General features: G+C 39.4%; 2 protein-coding genes and 1 long non-coding RNA gene across 9 annotated transcripts; 1 reads left to right on the top strand and 2 right to left on the bottom strand.

Annotated features, from left to right (window-relative positions):
- Positions 1 to 388: 388 nt before the first annotated feature.
- Positions 389 to 15,085, bottom strand: LOC119034218. Of its 5 annotated transcripts, XR_005079502.1 has the most exons (4): positions 14,906 to 15,085; positions 14,106 to 14,205; positions 13,885 to 13,981; positions 389 to 587 (listed from the first exon to the last, which is right to left on the bottom strand). It is a non-coding gene; the product is annotated as an uncharacterized LOC119034218 (long non-coding RNA). The 5 variants fall into 5 exon arrangements; XR_005079504.1 differs by lacking the exon at positions 13,885 to 13,981 and having other exon boundaries at positions 14,927 to 15,085; XR_005079503.1 differs by lacking the exon at positions 13,885 to 13,981.
- On the top strand, positions 2,617 to 7,743 carry LOC119034201 (C-type lectin BML-2-like). Of its 3 annotated transcripts, XR_005079500.1 has the most exons (5): positions 2,617 to 3,121; positions 4,523 to 4,625; positions 4,771 to 4,865; positions 4,992 to 5,354; positions 5,449 to 7,743. XR_005079500.1 is itself a non-coding variant. In XM_037125010.1 (4 exons), the coding sequence occupies exons 1-4, from the start codon at positions 4,459 to 4,461 to the stop codon at positions 5,457 to 5,459; spliced, it is 636 nt and encodes a 211-aa protein (XP_036980905.1). In that variant the 5' UTR covers positions 3,965 to 4,458; the 3' UTR covers positions 5,460 to 7,743. The 3 variants fall into 3 exon arrangements, 2 of the variants coding, with proteins under 2 accessions (XP_036980905.1, XP_036980897.1); XM_037125010.1 differs by lacking the exon at positions 2,617 to 3,121 and having other exon boundaries at positions 3,965 to 4,625; XM_037125002.1 differs by lacking the exons at positions 2,617 to 3,121; positions 5,449 to 7,743 and having other exon boundaries at positions 3,965 to 4,625; positions 4,992 to 5,412.
- On the bottom strand, positions 9,988 to 11,680 carry LOC119034191 (keratin, type I cytoskeletal 9-like). The gene is made up of 2 exons (XM_037124991.1): positions 11,171 to 11,680; positions 9,988 to 11,071 (listed from the first exon to the last, which is right to left on the bottom strand). The coding sequence occupies exons 1-2, from the start codon at positions 11,557 to 11,559 to the stop codon at positions 10,231 to 10,233; spliced, it is 1,230 nt and encodes a 409-aa protein (XP_036980886.1). The 5' UTR covers positions 11,560 to 11,680; the 3' UTR covers positions 9,988 to 10,230.
- Positions 15,086 to 19,462: the final 4,377 nt, after the last annotated feature.

The raw sequence follows: 19,462 nt of genomic DNA on the forward strand, positions 1-19,462 counted from the left end.
TGATGGGTAAGACACAGAATATATGTCAAAGTTATTTCAAAATATGTAAATACTATTCAGTATATTATATCAGTTTCACAGTTGGATCAGATGCTGTTGTCGTCTGTGGCTCGCAGGATGAGGAAGCTACAGTGTGAAAGCAATATCACAACATAAAAATCCTTCGGAAACAATTGATCTTTCAGTGTTGAACAACATTAACAGACTTGAGAGGTAAAATAAAATGCACTGAAAAATTCAAGTGTTCCATGATCCTCCTATAGTGTTCTTTCTACATTTGATAAATACACCAGCCAGCATAGCCAGATGCCATCATCACTGCCTGAAACACAGTCACAACTTGTCGCTGGTTTAAGGATTTTGTGTCCACTGATATGAAATGATTTGGGGGGTCATTATGCTCAAAGAGTGAGAGATTTGACTTTAGGCGACGGCACTGGGAGTGAAGAAAAAGACCAAGGAAGTGCTTGACATCTTCCTGTTGCTGACCCTGTCGGAGGAAGGGCAAGTCCAGACAGGTTCGCGGGATCAGCCCAGCCTTCTTCAGCGACACCTCCATGTCTGCAGCCATCAGGTTCACTCAGCCTCTGTTCAGAACAGAATGGAGGAAAAAGGTTTGGATCTTTGTCACATGCTTCCAGTTTTAAACATGCACCTACAATGCTTTCATTGGGCAGATGTTAGTAAATGAAAAAAACCCTCTCACTTCTATTACATCAGTTGTCCGAGTACTGCAGCTGTTTGTTGTTCTTCAGTTATCTCGGGTTAATATTCACGAGATGTTTTGATATCAGGGTCCTTAGCATGCAGTCCGCCACAGTGAGTTTAGTTATTTTACCACAAGAGGGTGCCATAGTTGTCACACATTTGACTTAAGGCAACCTGGAACCTTTTTAGATCCTCTGTTCATTTTCTTTAACTCCCTCAAACACCATAGGGATGTTCACCCGGAGAAATCAGAGACATACAGCAGAGTTATCTGGACATATGAGGGAGCGCATGTGAGAGTGAGCGAGCCGTCATGTTCGTGTACGTTTTCACCTTGGTGCAGTCGGCCTCCGTGCAGGTGGGCCCTGGTGGGTGAAGGAGCTCTTGGCATAGATGGAGATGATGATTAAAAACATTCTCAGTCAGTGCATTTGCTTCTCATTCATTGTTTTGTCCTTATTTATTTTATTCTTGTTGACTTTTGTATGGCTTTATTGATTGATTTTCAAAGGCAAGTTGACTAAAAGAAGGTATCATGTCCACCTGCGACAAAAGAGGCATTGCCCCATAAGTGCTGCTTGCATAAGCCAACACATTTGCATGCTCACACGCACCTTCCACAGAACTGATATTTGCATCTTCTGCGACCAAACAAACCGTTCACACTGTTGGGCTGCTGCACGTGTTTTTGCATGTGGTTTGCGGAAAACACAGAATTGTTGTTTGACGTTCTTGGATCGAGACGATGGCCTTATACCATCGAATACCGTAACAATTTCCTGGAAATATGATAGCACCTGAAAATGCGGCTGCGGTGTTGATTTGTGTGCACCAGAGGATTCAGCACACATCGGTGTCTTTTTTTGTTTTGTTTTGTTTTTTTGTAAATGTGATCAAAATGAACAGCTCGCAATCATTTTTCCTGATGATTCCAGACAAACATGAAGAAGTACCGTCAACATCGAAGCCCAATACTTCATGTTTCATTTGGGGCCATTTGGGAAAGCAGAGAACTGTTTTTAAAGGGACAGTCTGATCAACATTAACATCAACACTTGCTCACAGTGTTTGCCTGTTTTTTTGCAAAACCAAAGACATGTGCTACATATTGATTTGGTTGTGCAGTCAGTCTGCTTTGAATCTCTGTTGTGGGCATATGTTCACCATACAGTATCACACAAATATACCATTACATGTGATTTTACCATAAACTGTGTTGATAGAACTGAACTGCACACAAGTTTAAGCCCTCATTCCCCTCAGAGTTCCCTGTGGGTGCCCACATGTTACAGTGCATCCACAGTGTCCCTACAGGCAGCAGATTAAATCAGCGTAGAAACAAATGAGCGACGGGCTGTGGGTGTATTTCTTTGCTCGACAGGCGGGAGAGGTCAACAGCTCTATAAAGTGATGTATTACGAATTCTCCGGTTCACATTTCCCTACATGCCCTCCCAACACATTCTGAAGAGCTACACGTCACTTGCTGGGTAAGTGTTCGATTCAAACAGCTGCCAAGAGAACTGTCATTTTGTTCCTCAGTCCTGTCGGGTTGAGTAATGCAAGTGTTAGAAGAAATCACTGAAATAGGTATTTTAATTTTGATGTGAAGTTGTACATTTAATGATAACTTAAAGTGCATAGTTACGCGGGGAGACCAGTGTTTTTCACATCAGGTGTTTGTCAGATAAATGTTTTTAAGAATTTATGAAAAAATTAAAAACAAAAATTTCAACAAATCGAACAGTACATTCTTGATTAAAGCACTGCCACATATGGAAATGTGATACTTTTAAGTAATGTGCTGGTACAGGACATCACATTACATTACATTACATTACATTACTCTTTTCAACTTGTAAATCCTTCTTTGTTTAGGTTTTGTGGCCATGGCAAAGTTCATCCATCTGTCACTGCTGCTGGGTATGTTTTAGTATAAGATGTATTCAAAAGATTTTTTTTTGTTTAATTTCATCAAGATTATTATTTTCTGTATGTTTAATCACTCTGAATATTGTTGATATGAATAAATAAAGATCTTATTACTGTAAATGACTGGATTTGCTATGCTTGTTTTTCACAGTAGTTTCTGGTTTACCTTGCTTTCTAAGTTATTAGGTTTGTACAAAAAAAAAAACTGAGTCTCATTCATGGTTTTTCTCTCGTAGCAGCAACAGCCCAGCTGTCGGTTTTAGTGGCAAGCGGAAAAGATAATGAGAAAAAAGTCACTTTAAAATTTCCTTCAAACTGGACCATTGAATACTGTTGCAGAGACAACAGGTGTACGTTTTTGGAAAAATGTGACCAAAAACCTGAAGTCAGTGTACTCAATATTTATAAAGAGGAATGCAACCGGATCTACAGCTGCTATGGTGACTCAGACCCTGACCTGCTTCTGTGTCTGAATATAACAGGTGAGCACTTTAATCCTTTGACAAGCATATTTATTGTCTTCCCAATCAAATCAGTATTTTAGTTGATTTGTTAACATTACTTATCTTGAAAAGAATGTGAAAGCCTGTTTTTATAACTTCACATGTTTTCAATTTCCAAGTACCCAGTTTTCCTTAAAAGAACAAGCAGGACGAATTTTATTGTAACTTCTGAGGGAATCATCACATGTCGAAAATGTCTTTGTCCAGTCATAACAGAGATTGGCTTAAGGGTAAAAACTACAGGTGAGTGGGGTCAAATGCATGAAACATCCCCAGCAGAAGATTCACATTAAGACAGTACTTTTTGTACTACAAGTTGTATGAGATTGTATGTTTAAATATGCAAATGAGACATTATGATGGTTTTCGTCATGCATTTATTATTTTCATCTTTCTTTCATGATCTTTTCATTGTAAATAAATAGTACCTAGTGTTAAACCGTGTCAGATAAGTGCATCATGTATACAGTGCTCTAAAACTGCATATTGTTCAAATGCAACTCACAAAGGGAAGGGAAATAGCTTCCCTGTCCCACCCCCCCTCCCCCCGGAGGGCACCACTGTTTATAGCTGCTGCTTAAGATAAAGTACCGTAAATTACCAAATAATAGTAATATCATATATCAATATCAATTAACCACCGGGTCCATGCCAGGTCTATTATATATATATCAAGGAAGAAGACGTGACCAATGACACTTCACGTTTTTCTTCTTCGCCTTTTTTCATGTATTGTGCTTGCTTTCTGTCAGTCAGTATCACATTGATGATCGCCTTGGCTCCGGTGCAGCAAAAAAAAAAAAAAAACGAGGTACGGCTTGAAATTCAAACTTTCTGTCGTAAAATATGCACAGGAAAACTCGGGAGAAGCAGCCGCTAGACGTTTCTCTGTCCACCCCAAGAGAGTGAGAGATGGATGAAAAACTAAAACGGAGTTTCAGCGTCTGTCCGAGGAGGACAGGGCCCTCCTACCTGATGGAGGGAGGAGGAAGGCTTGCGAGGAGCTTGAGATAAACATGCGGGGATGAGTTATCAGCAAGCGGGCACGGCACGAGAGAGCGTCCCGCACAATGATCAGGGCGATGGAGAAACAAATGTTCGCCACTGTCAGTGACAGTGATATTTGCATAAATGTCACTAAAAGAAACACTTAAATGTGTCTTTTGGACATTTTCTATTCACTAGTCTGAAAGAAGAGTTGGTATGGAAACAAAATAGTTCAAAATTGAACAGTGCATGAAAAAAATGGTAACAGCTGTAGCATACTTCCAGGAGTAAAACATTTAGCCACTACACCTAGAGGAGTGAATGAGGTTATGGAAATCTGTTGGAACTCCCATGCTAACCATTTGTCTCAATTCTTGTGCATTTATATATCAGGTTGTCAGAGTTCAGGGTCCCCCAACTGTGATGTGAAATTTTCAGACCGTCTACCCTCTACTAAGGCTGACTGGGAGCAACTGTGTACTGGAAAACCTGGAATGTAAATCTGTTTTGTGGAATTGAGTCCAAAGAAAAAAAAAACAAAAAACTTAACGAGCCAGCATGTTTGTTATTAGCAATACATCACTGTGGGTGCATCTGATTAAGTAAAGATTTGTAATCAGACTTATATTTTCCTCCCACAGCATGAATGAATGTCCTCAATGTAACGGTGTTAAGATACAGCTTAAGCGTCACCCTGTCTCAGGGGACTGTCTCAGCAACAGCGACAGTGGAAATGGTAAGTGATTTTCTTTTATGTTTAAAGGACATGGTAATTATTTTTGCAGTATCTTTGCTTATCCTATAGTTTTACCTTTGAAATAACAAATGAAAGTTATTTTGCACGGTGACGAACATGCTGCAGGTCTCCAGTTCTACAAAGCGCCCAAAAGCTGGATTGATGCCCTGGAGCACTGCCACAACCAGGATTCCTCCCTGGCTGAAATCCACAACCAGACAGTGCAGGCCAGTGTGAACTCTTCCCTGCTAAACAAGGACAGCATGCTGAATGGGATGTGGATCGGCCTGGAGCGGTCCATCTTTGGAAGAAACAGTACCTGGAAGTGGATTTCAGGGACACCGGTTGGCAATCATTGCCCCTGGAACAAAAGCTATCCTGTCGACGCCTTGAACCACCACTGTGGAAAGATCATCTGGGTAGCAGAGTTAGGACAGTTCAAGTGGCTGGACGCCTGCTGCCATGAAGAGCTGCCTTTCATCTGCCAAAGTAATCAGATTTACTCAGTTATCCATTTCTTGTTTTGAATGAAAGGCCTTGCTGAACGTTTCTCACCACGTTTTTTTTTCTTATATCTCCGAAGCTCCCACATAAAGACTGTGTGGCGGTCTGGAGACTACGAGAGGTTCCACCATCCCTTCACCGTTTCATTGAATCCTGGCGTGTTGGGCGACTGCTACTTGCTTCTTTTTTTTTGCACGTGTTTTCCCTTCAAGGTATTTATTATGTATACAGCTTATATCAACTTTATCATAGTAACTGGGGGAAACGTCCCCACCACTTTCTGAAATTGCCAATTTTGTCGCTCTCACTTTTTAAGGCATTATGAGTTAAAGGTGCTGTTTGTAAGAAATGTTGATATTTGAGTCTCATTATTTGAGGAGTTGGGAATGAGACTCCAAACTTCTACTTTCTTAAGATTGACACCTTTAAAGATGAGCTAAAAAGAGGTTGCCCTCAAATTCTAACTTATAAATTAAATTAAATGTAAATAAATAAAAATCAGTGCATCTTATGTGATGGATTGTACAGCAAAGCAGTTTAATTTAACATCTTAAAATAAGGTTGATTTATTATCTTTAGCTAACATGTATAACATTATTCCTTCAGTTGTTCTATGTTGTTATACTTTAATGCAGACATACTGAATATTGTTACATGATGATTGTGGGGTCAGCTTTGTGCATTTTATGCAGATTATTTTCCACCCTGTCGACTCTGAAGCTGAGGTTAAAAAGCCCTTAAGATGTGCTGTTGTGCTTTTTTTTTTTTTAACTACCATAAATATTTACTGACCTCATACAGTACCTTAATTGAACTGCCTGTTCGTATGTTAAAGACTGTTCATACATTGTTTTCATCTCAGTCTTGACGTCCTTGTGACACTTGTGTAATAGCTGACCGATTTGCGTTCCTTCCCTGTAAAGCCAAGATGCACGTATTGTACTGTAATGTACTGCATGCACTCGTTCAACATTTATCCAATAAACAACTTCACCAATTCCTCTTCCTCTAGTGTCATTCAGTTGGAGTTCCCTCAGCTACAAACTAACTGTACGGACTAATGATTAAATAATGAAGTCACAATAATGAACTATTCATTGTGAAGTGTTGACGATGGTTTACACATGTTTAATCATAATGGTGTCAACAACATAACCACCAAATAAAGGCTCAAGAGCTGAGCAAGACACGGAAAAAAAAGAAAAAAAGACAATTCAAAAACCACCTGTCCATAAAACATTTATCATCCATTTTCACCTTATCAATCATATTGATGGGGGCTGAGCGAGTAGTTGTATAGAAGTATACAGATAATGTACATTTTACCAGTAAAATGTGTCAATATCCAACTCTGGATGAATAAAAAAAATCCTCATTAGGTAAAAATAAAACTTGTGATCAATAATACTGATCTGAAGTCCAATTCTGAGGCTGTTCTTACAATAAGTAATAAACAACATCTGGTTATCACACCCACCTCCCATTTAAACCACGCCCATTCAGCGCACCAATACAGATAATCTCACAAAAAAAAAAAACATAGTATTTGGTGGAACAGATACAGACAATGGCGTAATCACTCATCCGTAGTATTTTCCAGATTTTTCTTGAAATTATGATAACTACTTTCACACTTAACATAAACAGCCTCAAATATCCCTTTTATCAGGGAAGACAACTCACAGTGTCATCTGTTCAGAGAGACAAAAACAAAACATCTTTGCTAGAATTCTCCCTTTAGTCACTCTTATGTCAGGTGTCAGTTGCTTACATGAAAGCCTAAAACAAATGTATAACACAAATGCTAAAAGCATTATATACCACACAACATATTCTGAAGAACTGATGAAAAGACAGACGAGCAAAATGTATAAATTCAAGTATAAAAACACACAGAGACACAAACGTTGTGATTTAAAGCCACAACTATTTTGCAATAAAGCTCATCATTCATAAATAGCATTACTTTTCATCAAGATTCCATTAAAAAAAAACACAAACAAAATAAACTACAAAATGGTATCACTATGTTTGTTTCCTCCAACAATCTAAGGAGCAGAGTGGTGTGTGACGTTAAAAATGCCTTATATGGTTTAGATGGGAACATCTGTTTCACACCGCTGTATATTACAAGGTTTTCTCTGAATGAACAAAGTCAGACTTCATCACATTTCTTAATGTGAGCATTGACAATAGTGTGAATGCTGTGTCAGCATTCACACTATTGTTCCTCTGGAATTTATTAGTGTGAATGCTGAAGGCAGTTTATTAAAGTTTTTCATGATTCCGGACGTTTTTCGACACGCTTCTTCTCCTACAGTTTTTGTGCTACAGAAACCATTCAAGTATCAAAATGTGCAGCTTTTTAAGGACATTACTGCTTCTTCTTTTTTCTATCTTTTATACTTTTTGAAATATTAAGCTTTTCATGCAAAATTTTGCCCATTCATCCTTATGGGGATTTTTTCAAATTTCATTCTGCTATAACTTCAGCATACGTTCAGCTATTAAAACGTTCAGCTTTTTAAGCTCTTTCAGCCTTCTGCAATCAACTTTTTCGTAAATTCATCTTTTTATGAAAAAAATTTAACATTGCCGCAAATGGGAAAAGCTTCAAATCCTCTTCAAAAATCATCAACTTTCAGCCTCTTCTTCTCCCTCATGCTTTGAGCTAGAGACACCATTCCAACTTTAAAACACTCAGCTCAACTATTACCGGTGTATTCAGTTTTTTAAAATCTTGTACGGTTTTGAAATCATCGCAGTTTTAGTTTCGAGGCGTTTTAGCCCGTCTTCTGACTTTATAATGGGTGTGTATTGCATGAGCTAGAGTGCGTGACATCATCAACTGCCGCACCCCAGAGTGTAGAGCAGCTCCAAAAGTGAGAAAAAAAATTCTCTTCAGCTTGATTTCGATCCAAAACCTTTCACTCAACATGGACAATGTGTACATAGAAATGCAGGAAAACTTGTTGGCTTTCAGATGATGGTCTCATTTCAGATGTACGACTTACAGTTTTGGATGTGGAAGCCCTGAAGCGACAAGAAGTCACTAAGCCGCCCCATAAGCCGCAATGTTAATTTTGAGCCTAAATTTCTGGAAGACAGCAGACGGTAACTGATTTGTCTCTTGCGTTTGTGCCCTCATTTCTCACTTTCCAGAAATAAAAACAAGATCACCGAGTTCGGCTATGTCTCCCTTCACTCACCATATAGATATTTTGGCCACAACAGTTACGTTTTTTTGTAAAATTGCAGGGGTTTGGGAGGCATTTTCCCATTCATTCTTATGGGGACATTCTGTCTCTGCTACTTCTCCAGCGTGTGTATCTGAAGAATGCGTGTGTATTGCGTCAGCTAGAGTGACTGACACAATCACTTGATTGGAGAGCAGCTGGAACACTGGAGAGAGAATTCTCTTCAGCTGGATTTGAATCCCACATCTTTTCCTTTACATAGAAGATGCAGCCATTTTAAGCTCTCTCTGTTTTTAACTTTCCACCTTTTCTGACTTTTCTCACCTTTTTAAGCTCTTCCTGCCTTTAACTTTCCACCTTTTCAGTCTTTTTTCACATTTCTAAGCTCCTTCTGCCCTCTCAGTATACAACTTTTTGGCCTTGTCAGTCTTTTTTCACCATTTCAAGCTCTTTCAGGTCTATTGCTCTACAGCTTTTTGGCAAAATGTGTTCCCACCTCAAGAAAGACAATGTCCTTCATTTTACATACATTACTGTACAACTACGACATACTACAGAATAAAGCCATTTGAACAAGTAATTGAATTTTTCTTTCAAGTTTTATTTTTTAATTTAAAAAAAAAAAATTGTGTGGGAACCGGAGCACCCGGAGAAAACCCACACAGGCATAGGGAAGGCGTGTTAAAGGGACATTCCAATGTAAGTTTAATCCATGGTCTAACACACCCTGACACCGAGTAAGACCCCCCCTCGAGAGATCAAGTTAGCGGACCGCTAGTTTACGGAGTTCAGCAACCTCAGAAATGACCGCACGATGGCAGTACACTGCAGTGTACGCCTCTAACAAGAAACTGCCATCAAAAGGCCACAAATAATGCTCAGAACAGCACCAGACTTCAGCAACAGTACAAACAGGGTCCCAGCACATAGTTTGAGGCATCCAACCTCCGCTAGCTTAGCCGGATTGCTATTGTAAAGTCAACATAACTCACCACTCCCCGGCTGCAGCTTCCTGTTGTGGTGAAGCCCTGCGTGTCACTTACCAAGTGCAGTTAGAAACTCTGTTGCACTTGGTAATCGACTCGTCGGGACTCCCCCACAACAAGGGGGAGTTGTGAATTGTGTTGACTTTACAGTAGCAATTCGGCTAAACCAGCTGAGGTTTGATGCCTCGAACTATGTGCTGAGACCCTATTTATACTGTCGCTGAAGTTCGGTGCTGTTCTGAGCATCATTTGTGACTTTCTGCCGGCAGTTTCTTGTTGGAGGCGTATACTGCAATGTATTGTTATTGTGCGGCCATTTCTGAGGTTGCTAAAACTACATAAACTAGCGGTCTGCTAACTTGATCTCTCGACTTCGGGTCTTACTCGGTGTCACGATGTGTTAGACCATGGATTAAACTTACACCAGAATATCCCTTTAACTCCACACAGGCAGCACACATGTAGCTTGTCTAAAAGACACAGTATGTGAAACAATTCTGATTAGCTCCTCGTACTATGTCTGCAAGAGTGTGCTGCTGTTTGGAGGTAACACTGATGTGGTGCCAACCCATGCCCGACCACAGATGAGATGTGGTATCTACTGGCTGTCCACAGTAGAGATGTTCTTGATGTTGAGGTTCGATGGCGATTGTGACAGCTTGAGTTGTTGAAGCCATCTCACTTCTTCCACTTCTGTGGTTTCCTCAATCCTAGAAAGTGACGGACTCTTTTCCAGGAAGACTTTTTTGATTTGGCTGGGTGAGTCTCCTCGGAGACTTGAGTCACGTCTAGAAGTTCAAAGGCCGGGGCAGAAGCGATGGATTCCTGCTCACATGCCTTTTCTTCAGGGATTTTGGTCACCTCCAGAAGTTCGGGGGCCGAAACAGTATCGATGGACTCTTGCTCGCGCGCCTTTTCCTCGGGAATTTTGGTCACCTCCAGAAGTTCGGGGGCTGAGGTAGTAACAATAGACTCCTGCTCGCACGGCTTCTCCTCTGGGATTTCAGCTTCCTTCAACGCCTTAAGCTCTGCTGAGAGGACAAGGCTGAGAGAGACCTGAGCAGTAAGCTGACTTTTCAGCTCCTCCAGTTGTCTCTCATAATATTCCTCCTTCTCCAGAGTCTTTTGCTTGAGATTATTTATTTCCTCGGTCATGCTGTGACGGAGGTCGTTTTGCTCAGCCTTCAAGTTGGTAATAACCTGCAAGTCTCTCAACATTGTGTCCACGTGAGCCTTGACTTCTTTCTCAAGCTCCCGTTGCAGACTTTCAGCCTGCTGTCTCACAGTGATGACTTCAGATTCATACCCTTGGCTGATTTTTTCTATTTTGTCTTGGAGAAGGTTGTTCTTTTGCTGCTCCACCTGGAGTTCAGCAGTATACTTGTCCTGGCTGGATGCTTGTGCTATTTCCAGCTCGTTGTGTTGCTGTTGAAGGAGTTTTCTTTGCTGGGCTTCACCCTGAAGCTCGTGTCTGAGAGTCTCAACCTGGTGTCTGACTTCAGTGACATCAGTTTCATACCTAACATAAGAATGGATAAGATGAGATTAGTATAAGGATAAACATACTACACTGTAACTGTTATATGTACACATAATATATGCAATATATAATACGTACCTGACTTTAAGCTCATTGTAGGAGATACTGATCTGATCCAGTTCTTTCTGAAGAAGACTGTTCTTGTCCTTCTCCGCCTGGAGGTCAGCTTGATATTTCTCCTCGTTGATTAAATGGGCAACCTTCAGCTCCTCGTAATCTTTATGAAGATCCTTCTTCTTCTTCTGCCTGGTGTTGTCTCTCACCTGAGTAGCTATCTTTGCGCTGCTGAGAGTAGCATCATCGCTGTACTTTCTCAGCCGCTCTAGCTCTCTGGTGGTTTCTTTCCCCCTGTTAATGTACATTTCTTTCAGGGTTTTCTGCTTTTTCAGCTGCTCTCTGGTTTCTTCGAGCTCTTGGATTAGTCTCTCCCGAGACATGTCTGTGGGGCGCTCACTAGAGTTCTCCATTTCGTTCGGCTGGTACTGTTGTCACGTATAAACAAATACCGTCACCTTGTTCCTGACTTTCTTTTCTCACGATAACACGGATGTGTCTGCGTTCGATGAAAGATCAGACTGACAAAGTGCTGTCCTGCAAACCTGCCCTTTATATAGGCACGGAATGGAATGTTGCTGTGGAGGTTCTATTTGGCTTTGATCACCATGGACACACACACACACACACACACACACACACACAAGGTCAACAAATATAATGTCAAATACAAATAATGGTGTCTCAGTGGTGTCAATGGTAATTGTGTTGTTGTTTTTTTTTGAACATCTCTGTACCCATCATGTTAATGCATGATTACTCATTATCCTCACCCACCATCATGAAAGGAGACACGTTACCACACCAGATAAAGGCCTTTTAACACAACAGTATATGTGGCACTGTTTCAAGACACAAATGTTGTTGACATAAAATACTTTTAAATAAAATAAAATACTACAGACCAATTGCTATAGCTAGTATATTATCTAAAGTGTTAGAACGGATCTTGCTTTATAGGCTTTAAGAATATGCTTTAACTACTGACAACCAGTTTTGATTCAGAGCTAAGCAAGACACTGATTTGTGTATTTATCAGAATCAGAAATCCTTTAATGTCCCGCAGACGGGGAAATTTGTATGTCACAGCAGCGACATAATATTACAAAAACAGAAACAAATTACAATAACAGGAACAATAGCAAAAAATAAGCAATACAATTAAAAAGGGAAGAAATAGACATATATACATATTTACATGATGTAGTGCAAAATTAACAGCGGTTTTTGCTTTGTTTTTTGTTTTTTTTTGTTTTTTTAACATAGGTTTTAAATACAGATAATAAATATGGAATAAATATGGGTGTTAAGGAAATTGACCAGATAGTGCAAAAACTGAAGTGACCGCTTTAAAAGAACTTGTCTCTAACTATAAAAGGCACAATTCAACAATGTTTATGTGCTTTTTAGATGAGGCCAAAGCCTCTGACCGCATTAATCATGGCAAACTGTTTATTAAGCTGCAAGAGTGAGGGGTGCCCACATACTTAATAAGAATTCGGCAGTATTGGTACTCAAACCAAAGTTAGATGGGGCAAAACAATATCGAACCCATTCCCTGTTACTAATGGGGTCAGACAAGGCGGAGTATTGTCACCTGTACTTTTCAACCTGTATATGGATGGTCTGTCTAGAGAATTGTAAGACTGGTGTAAGACTATATCTATGGTGGGGAATCAACTTATTAACCATTTAATGTACGCTGACGATTTAAACATTATGTCACCATATAGTGCTGGCTTACAGCAACTGCTCAGAGTTCGTACAAAGTTTGGTTTGGAGTTTGAAGTGTCATCATGATAGCCAGAACTAAGGAGGATCAGAAGCTCAAGTTTCCTTCCTCTCACACTCATTGATATTAACATATCAATAACAACATTATTGAGTTTAGCACAGCAGGTTTTGACTTTACCTTGACATTTTGTGTTATTTAAGTAAAGATTCCTATTTTTTCCATAATTTCCACGGCTTTTTCTTTGGGTTACCTGACACCGCTACCAGTATTTTACATTTAAACGGCACTACTACGGCATGTCATGTTTTCACAAGTGAGGTCTATTTATTATGGTGATGCAGCTGTGGTGAATGGTACATATAAAACTGCTTTAATAACTTATTTATTGAGGGTTCCTACAGCTTTACCATGTTTTTTTCAAGCATTTTCAAGCTTTTAGGGCAAATTCCATATTTTCTACATACATAAACTCAAAATGATTATTTCACATATCCACACTGAATCCAATGTTACCGTGCTATAAACAACCAAGGGTACGTTTCATGATAGCACAGCACAGAAGGCTGAGAAATCGAAATATATACATTTCAAAATCCGTACATAGATCTGGCTTCCTACTTAACCTGGCTGAGCCAATATGAAACAACGCAACATGAAAGTGGTGCATTTTGAAATGACGTATTTCTTTTGAACATCACAGCAGGCTGATCAATGACGTTTCACTGAAATAATGCAGAAGTTGAAACAAAAGGTCTTGGTGCAAAAACATATTTTCAGAAGTCCAACACTGATGAGGGGAGTGATTGTTCACTGTAATCGATGCTGTCCATTTTTCACAGTGAGATAACAGTCAGATAAGTGAGACAGGCGGAGAGATTTACAGTCAGGTAACACTTGAAAGCCTTCAGTTTGGTGGTGATCCACAAAAATATACACACAGAAAAAAAATATTTTTAAAAAGTAAATGAGCGACACATTTTGCTGTAGAGCGGGTTGTACTCACCATACCAGAATCCATTTTGGGCCTCGTGACCAGGCAAGCAAGGGATGCACTCATTTAACCCTAACCCTAACCCTTAACCTAACCCTTTTTCCAAGGCCTGTAATAATGGAAAACATAAATAAACACTCTGAAAAAAACAATGATTTAATGACCAATCTCAAATATTAAAAAATCATGACGCAACACTTATCATTTTAAAAAAACAAAACTCAGCAACTCACGCCAAAAATCGCACACCCTCCTTGGGAAGGAAGATGATGGTCTCTCTTATATTTTTGAGGAAGCAGCCTTTCCCAGCGGGGCAGATCTGACTGAAGGCCACTGAGAAGGAGGACAGGATTTAACTGTTACTTCATTGCACCTTCTTGGAATCTCACATGTTTCCAGTCACTAAAGTACAAGCAGCAGAGATCACTTTTATGGAAATCTAACACAACATAAACAGGATTAAAGAATGCATTGAAAAAAAGTACCTCAAAAATTAAAAAAAAAAGTGATGAGTTATGAGTTATTAATCAAACTCATTCCCTTTACCCTCACTATGCTGTTGTTGTTGCAGAGGATAATAATGCTTGAGAGAATAACTGTTTGACAAATTTTAAGAAAACCACGCCAAGTAACTTGCTGTGTGACTGATTGTTGACAAAATGCACATTTAAATACCCTGTAACTAGTTTTGATGATAGACATTGATTATGAAAGAAGCAAGGATCCTGATGAATCGCTCAAAATGTTTTTCTGTTTTGAGTTTATTTCGGGAATCATGACTCGTTTTGCTAGCTATAGCATAATTTATTTACACTCACTCAAAATCCTATTACTGTCAGTCAAAGCCTTTGTAAACCTGTGCCCTTTCATTTTGGGTCTTTATAGAGATAAATTTGTCAGAATTTGTCAAATGTCATGATTTTACCCCGAAAAAGTTAACACTTTTCCTTTATTTAAGTTAGGCGCTTCAGAGTGCCTGAACGCAGGAATACATAGCGAAACATGGTGGATTTGATTATGGTGGAAATCTCACATGGTCCGTGCTGAAACAGACCCGGTCCTCGTCAGTTGTCGGTTTAGTTGGTGTCGGGATGAGAACAGTTGTCGGTAGAGGTCGTGCTTCTCCGTAAGACGTTGAGTGAAAACTTTTAAATGGCCGCGGCTCGTCACGTTCAACTGTCAGTTTTGTTTATGTGCCGGGCCATAGACATAATATACACTATATTACCAAAAGTATTCGCTCACCCATTCAAATGATCAGAATCAGGTGTTCTAATCACTTGGCCTGGCCCCAGGTGTATAAATTCAAGCACTCAGGCATGCAGACTGTGAAACAAGACATTTGTGAAAGAATGGGCCGCTCTCAGGAGCTCAGTGAATTCCAGCGTGGAACTGTCATAGGATGCCACTTGTGCAACAAATCCAGTCGTGAAATTTCCTCGCTCCTAAATATTCCACAGTCAACTGTCAGCTCTATTATAACAAAATGGAAGCGTTTGGGAACAACAGCAACTCAGCCACGAAGTGGTAGGCCACGTAAAGTGACGGAGAGGGGTCAGCGGATGCTGAAGCGCATAGTGCAAAGAGGTCGCCGACTTTCTGCACAGTCAATTGCTAGAGAGCTACAAACTTCATGTGACCTTCAGATTAGCCCAAGTACAGTACGCAGAGAGCTTCATGGAATGGGTTTCCATGGCCGAGCAGCTGCAGCCAAGCCACACATCACCAAGTGCAATGCAAGGCGTCGGATGCAATGGTGTAAAGCACGCCGTCACTGGCCTCTAGAGCAGTGGAGACGCGTTCTCTGGAGTGATGAATCACGCTTTTCCATCTGGCAATCTGATGGACGAGTCTGGGTTTGGAGGTTGCCAGGAGAACGGTACATTTCAGATTGCATTGTGCCAACTGTGAAATTTGGTGGAGGAGGAATTATGGTATGGGGTTGTTTTTCAGGAGCTGGGCTTGGCCCCTTAGTTCCAGTGAAAGGAACATTGAATGCTTCAGGATACCAAAACATTTTGGACAATTCCATGCTCCCAACCTTGTGGGAACAGTTTGGAGCGGGCCCCTTCCTCTTCCAACATGACTGTGCACCAGTGCACAAAGCAAGGTCCATAAAGACGTGGATGACAGAGTCTGGTGTGGATGAACTTGACTGGCCTGCACAGAGTCCTGACCTGAACCCGATAGAACACCTTTGGGATGAATTAGAGCGGAGACTGAGAGCCAGGCCTTCTCGACCAACATCAGTGTGTGACCTCACCAATGCGCTTTTGGAAGAATGGTCAAAAATTCCTATAAACACTCTCCTCAACCTTGTGGACAGTCTTCCCAGAAGAGTTGAAGCTGTAATAGCTGCAAAAGGTGGACCGACATCATATTGAATTCTATGAGTTAGGAATGGGATGGCACTTCAGTTCATAGAATGAGTAAAGGCAGGTGAGCGAATACTTTTGGTAATATAGTGTACATAGACGCCTCATAGCGTGCTAGAACGTAATCCTGCCATTTTGGTTGGATCTCCTCACCGTAGGCTAGCACCGGAGTCAAACGAAATCAAAGGAGAGCGAGCAACTATGACTGTATTTTGTGCAGTTTATGGTATCAATAACCGGCGCAGTGTTATTACCAGATCATGGGGGATTACCTTTCACAAGTAAGTGTTTTTTTTAGTTTTTTTTTTTAAATAATCTTTCTGACAGCGCCCTGTATCATAACTTAATCTCTGCCGTTTGTAACTGTGTGAAAATCCGGTAAAAATTCGGGAGGTTATGATTATTGGAGTTGGGGATACACCTTCCTCAGTACAAATAAATGCAGGTGGCTCGCATTGGAGACCCATCCAAGATGGCGGCCGCGCTGATACGTTAGCGCCAATATTTTTTTTCCCCCAATCTTTATTAAAATTCATCACCAATGACAAAAAAAAACAATACTGAACATGGGGTACATACATTCGACTCAATTAGAGGACCCAAAGGCTTTGTGGAGAAAATCACTAAATAAAAAAATATAAGTGGATAAATAAAAATCACAATGAGGATCTCAAGGCTCTGTAGAGAGCTACAGTCCAGATGGCCTTCCTGTTCGCTAGTCCTGTTAATGTATCAAAATATATCCTCATTTCATTTTTAAATTGGTGTATATTGGGGTTTTTTTTCAGTCCATTTGCATTTATGTACATAAAATCGTCCAAATAATATAAAAAGGTTTAACAGAAAGACATGACTTTGGTCCATAACTTTTTTCTCAAAGTAAAAAATAACATCCCTTTTTTGCAGGTTGATCTTAATGCCACATAGTGATTCAAACATATTTTCAGCATCAGTCCAGAAGAACTTTACATAGATACAATCATAAAATAAATGTACAATCATTTCTGTCTCAGTTTTACAGAATACACAGGAAGCAGAGAGATCAGGTCTGTATTTTTTTTTAAGAAAATGGTACGTTGGGTAAATTAGGTGTATCATTTTATAATGAACATCATTCACTTTATTGTTGATCAAATATTTTTTTTAATAGTAAATCCATACCAATTTCCAGTTAATTTCATCAAAAAGACCATTCCAATAACTTTTGGCACGAGAATTAATAGATCATTGCAACATATGTCTAAACAATTTATTATTGCATTTTTTATCTTTAATATTGATGCCATTCAACAGGATATCAGTCTTCAACATTGGTTGTTCATTGAATACATTGCTGTCTTGTAATAGTCTTAAGAAGCATGTTGGTATCGCATCAAACACTATACAATATTCTCGTGCCGGTATTGGAATACCGAAGGTCTTTAAAAATTCTGCGTATGAAAGTAATTGACCGTTCTTGTAGAGCAATTGTGATATTAACAGAATCTTGTTTCTTACCCAATTATCAAAAAAGATTGATTTATTTTTATATCTGATGTTTTTATTATTCCAAATTAAGTGTTTGTGGGGAGAGAAATTAAAAGCACCTGCCTGTGAAAATTAGATAGCCGAATTGGGAGTTTATGTATGTCAAAATCACATTTGAGAAGAAATTCTATACCACCTATTTTTTCAAAAATAAGATTGGGAAATAAGTACCATAATTTATCTTTATTTTGGATGTAATGTTTAATCCATTTCATTTTAAAAACTATGTTAGATGAATGAAAGTCCAGCATATTTAATCCTCCTTGACAGTCTGAATTACATAACACACTCTTGTTTAGGTAGTGAGACTTGTTTTTCCATAGAAAGTTGAATAAGGTAGAATCTATTTTTTCATTTTCACTTGAGTTGGGTACATCTAATACTTTTGCTGGATAATCAAGACATGATAAACCTTCTATTTTGGACAAAAGTACCCGAGTGATAAAACCCTCATGAGCCACATGTTAAATTTATTTTTAATTTTTGGAATAAGGGGTTGCAAGTTTGACTCTGTTCTTTTTGTTTGCTTTTTACATTTTTTTTATTCCTAAATATGTTACTTCCTCTTTAACAGGAATACCTTCAATTTCCGCTGAATGAATATTGCCATCTTTAAGGGGAAAAAGGGTGCACTTTTTGATATTTAGAGTTAGACCTGTCACTTTAGAGAACAGATTAAGACAATTTATGATTTTCTTAATCTGCATTTCGTCCTTTAAAAAGATAGCAGTATCATCAGCCAGCTGGCAGCATTTGATTTCTTTGCGTCTACGTATATTATGTCTATGTGTGTCTCTATGCAGCAGCTGCCTTCTTCTTCTTCTTCTTCTTCTTCTTCTTCTTCTTCTTCTCTCTTTTTCCTCTTCTTCTTCTCTAATTGAATTGTGGATCGCAAACCAACGTGTAAAGGTGCATGCCGCCACCTACTGTATCGGAGTTTGTAACCTCATGGGCTTCAGGTTACATTCTACAAGTAATGAGTAATACAAACTAGTAATACGAACTCCAAACTCCAACTCTGCCCAAGTTCACATATCCTACTACATAATTCATTCCACTCCTCAGCAAAATTTTCAGCATTTTCAGAAACTTCCCAGCATACTTCGATCTGTAAAGGGAGTCACAGAAACACCCATATCCTTTTACATCTGAGTCCAGTTGATTTAAATGTTATCAGAGACACTGATCAGTCTGTGCACAGTCTTCGGTTGTAGTTCATCAGGACACCACAGCCTGTTCTCTCTCTGGAACTCTCTGTGATGTTTGTTCGTGAATCAACCTCCATTTTACATAAAGTATTGCGTAAATCAAATTCATATTACTTTGCTTCTTTTTATAATTCAACTGAGCAGAACTGTCTCTCTCAAAGTCACTTAATGCATGGACTACATTAATAGTGAAACACAAGGGAAAGAGATATTGGACCTTAGTTCTTATATTTGATATATTAATGATATATATCAGATATTTATACTCACTCCTCACATCCCACTAGATACTTTAACAGGCTTATTTAGATTACTCCAGTGTCGATATAGATAACAATTATTTTTTGTGTGCTGTTTACAATATGAATGTGGGCTATTTAGTTTCCACACTGGCCGTACAGTATGTCCTCTGTTAGCAGAACAGCCTACACCTTCAAAATCAGACATGCTGACTGTTGGTCAAACAAAAACAGTCAATAT

Source organism: Acanthopagrus latus, chromosome 2 (genome assembly GCF_904848185.1).
Source record: "Acanthopagrus latus isolate v.2019 chromosome 2, fAcaLat1.1, whole genome shotgun sequence".
Taxonomy (NCBI): Eukaryota; Metazoa; Chordata; class Actinopteri; order Spariformes; family Sparidae; genus Acanthopagrus; species Acanthopagrus latus.

Excerpts from the sequence above, each read along its gene's own strand:
- LOC119034201 (XM_037125002.1), top strand. The coding sequence starts at position 4,459 with ATGGAAATCTGTTGGAACTCCCATGCTAACCATTTGTCTCAATTCTTG. Across the intron at positions 4,626-4,770 it reads TGTACTGGAAAACCTGGAAT|CATGAATGAATGTCCTCAAT; the intron begins GTAAATCTGTTT and ends TTCCTCCCACAG. Across the intron at positions 4,866-4,991 it reads CAACAGCGACAGTGGAAATG|GTCTCCAGTTCTACAAAGCG; the intron begins GTAAGTGATTTT and ends AACATGCTGCAG.
- LOC119034191 (XM_037124991.1), bottom strand. The coding sequence starts at position 11,559 with ATGGAGAACTCTAGTGAGCGCCCCACAGACATGTCTCGGGAGAGACTA. Across the intron at positions 11,072-11,170 it reads TACAATGAGCTTAAAGTCAG|GTATGAAACTGATGTCACTG; the intron begins GTACGTATTATA and ends TTCTTATGTTAG.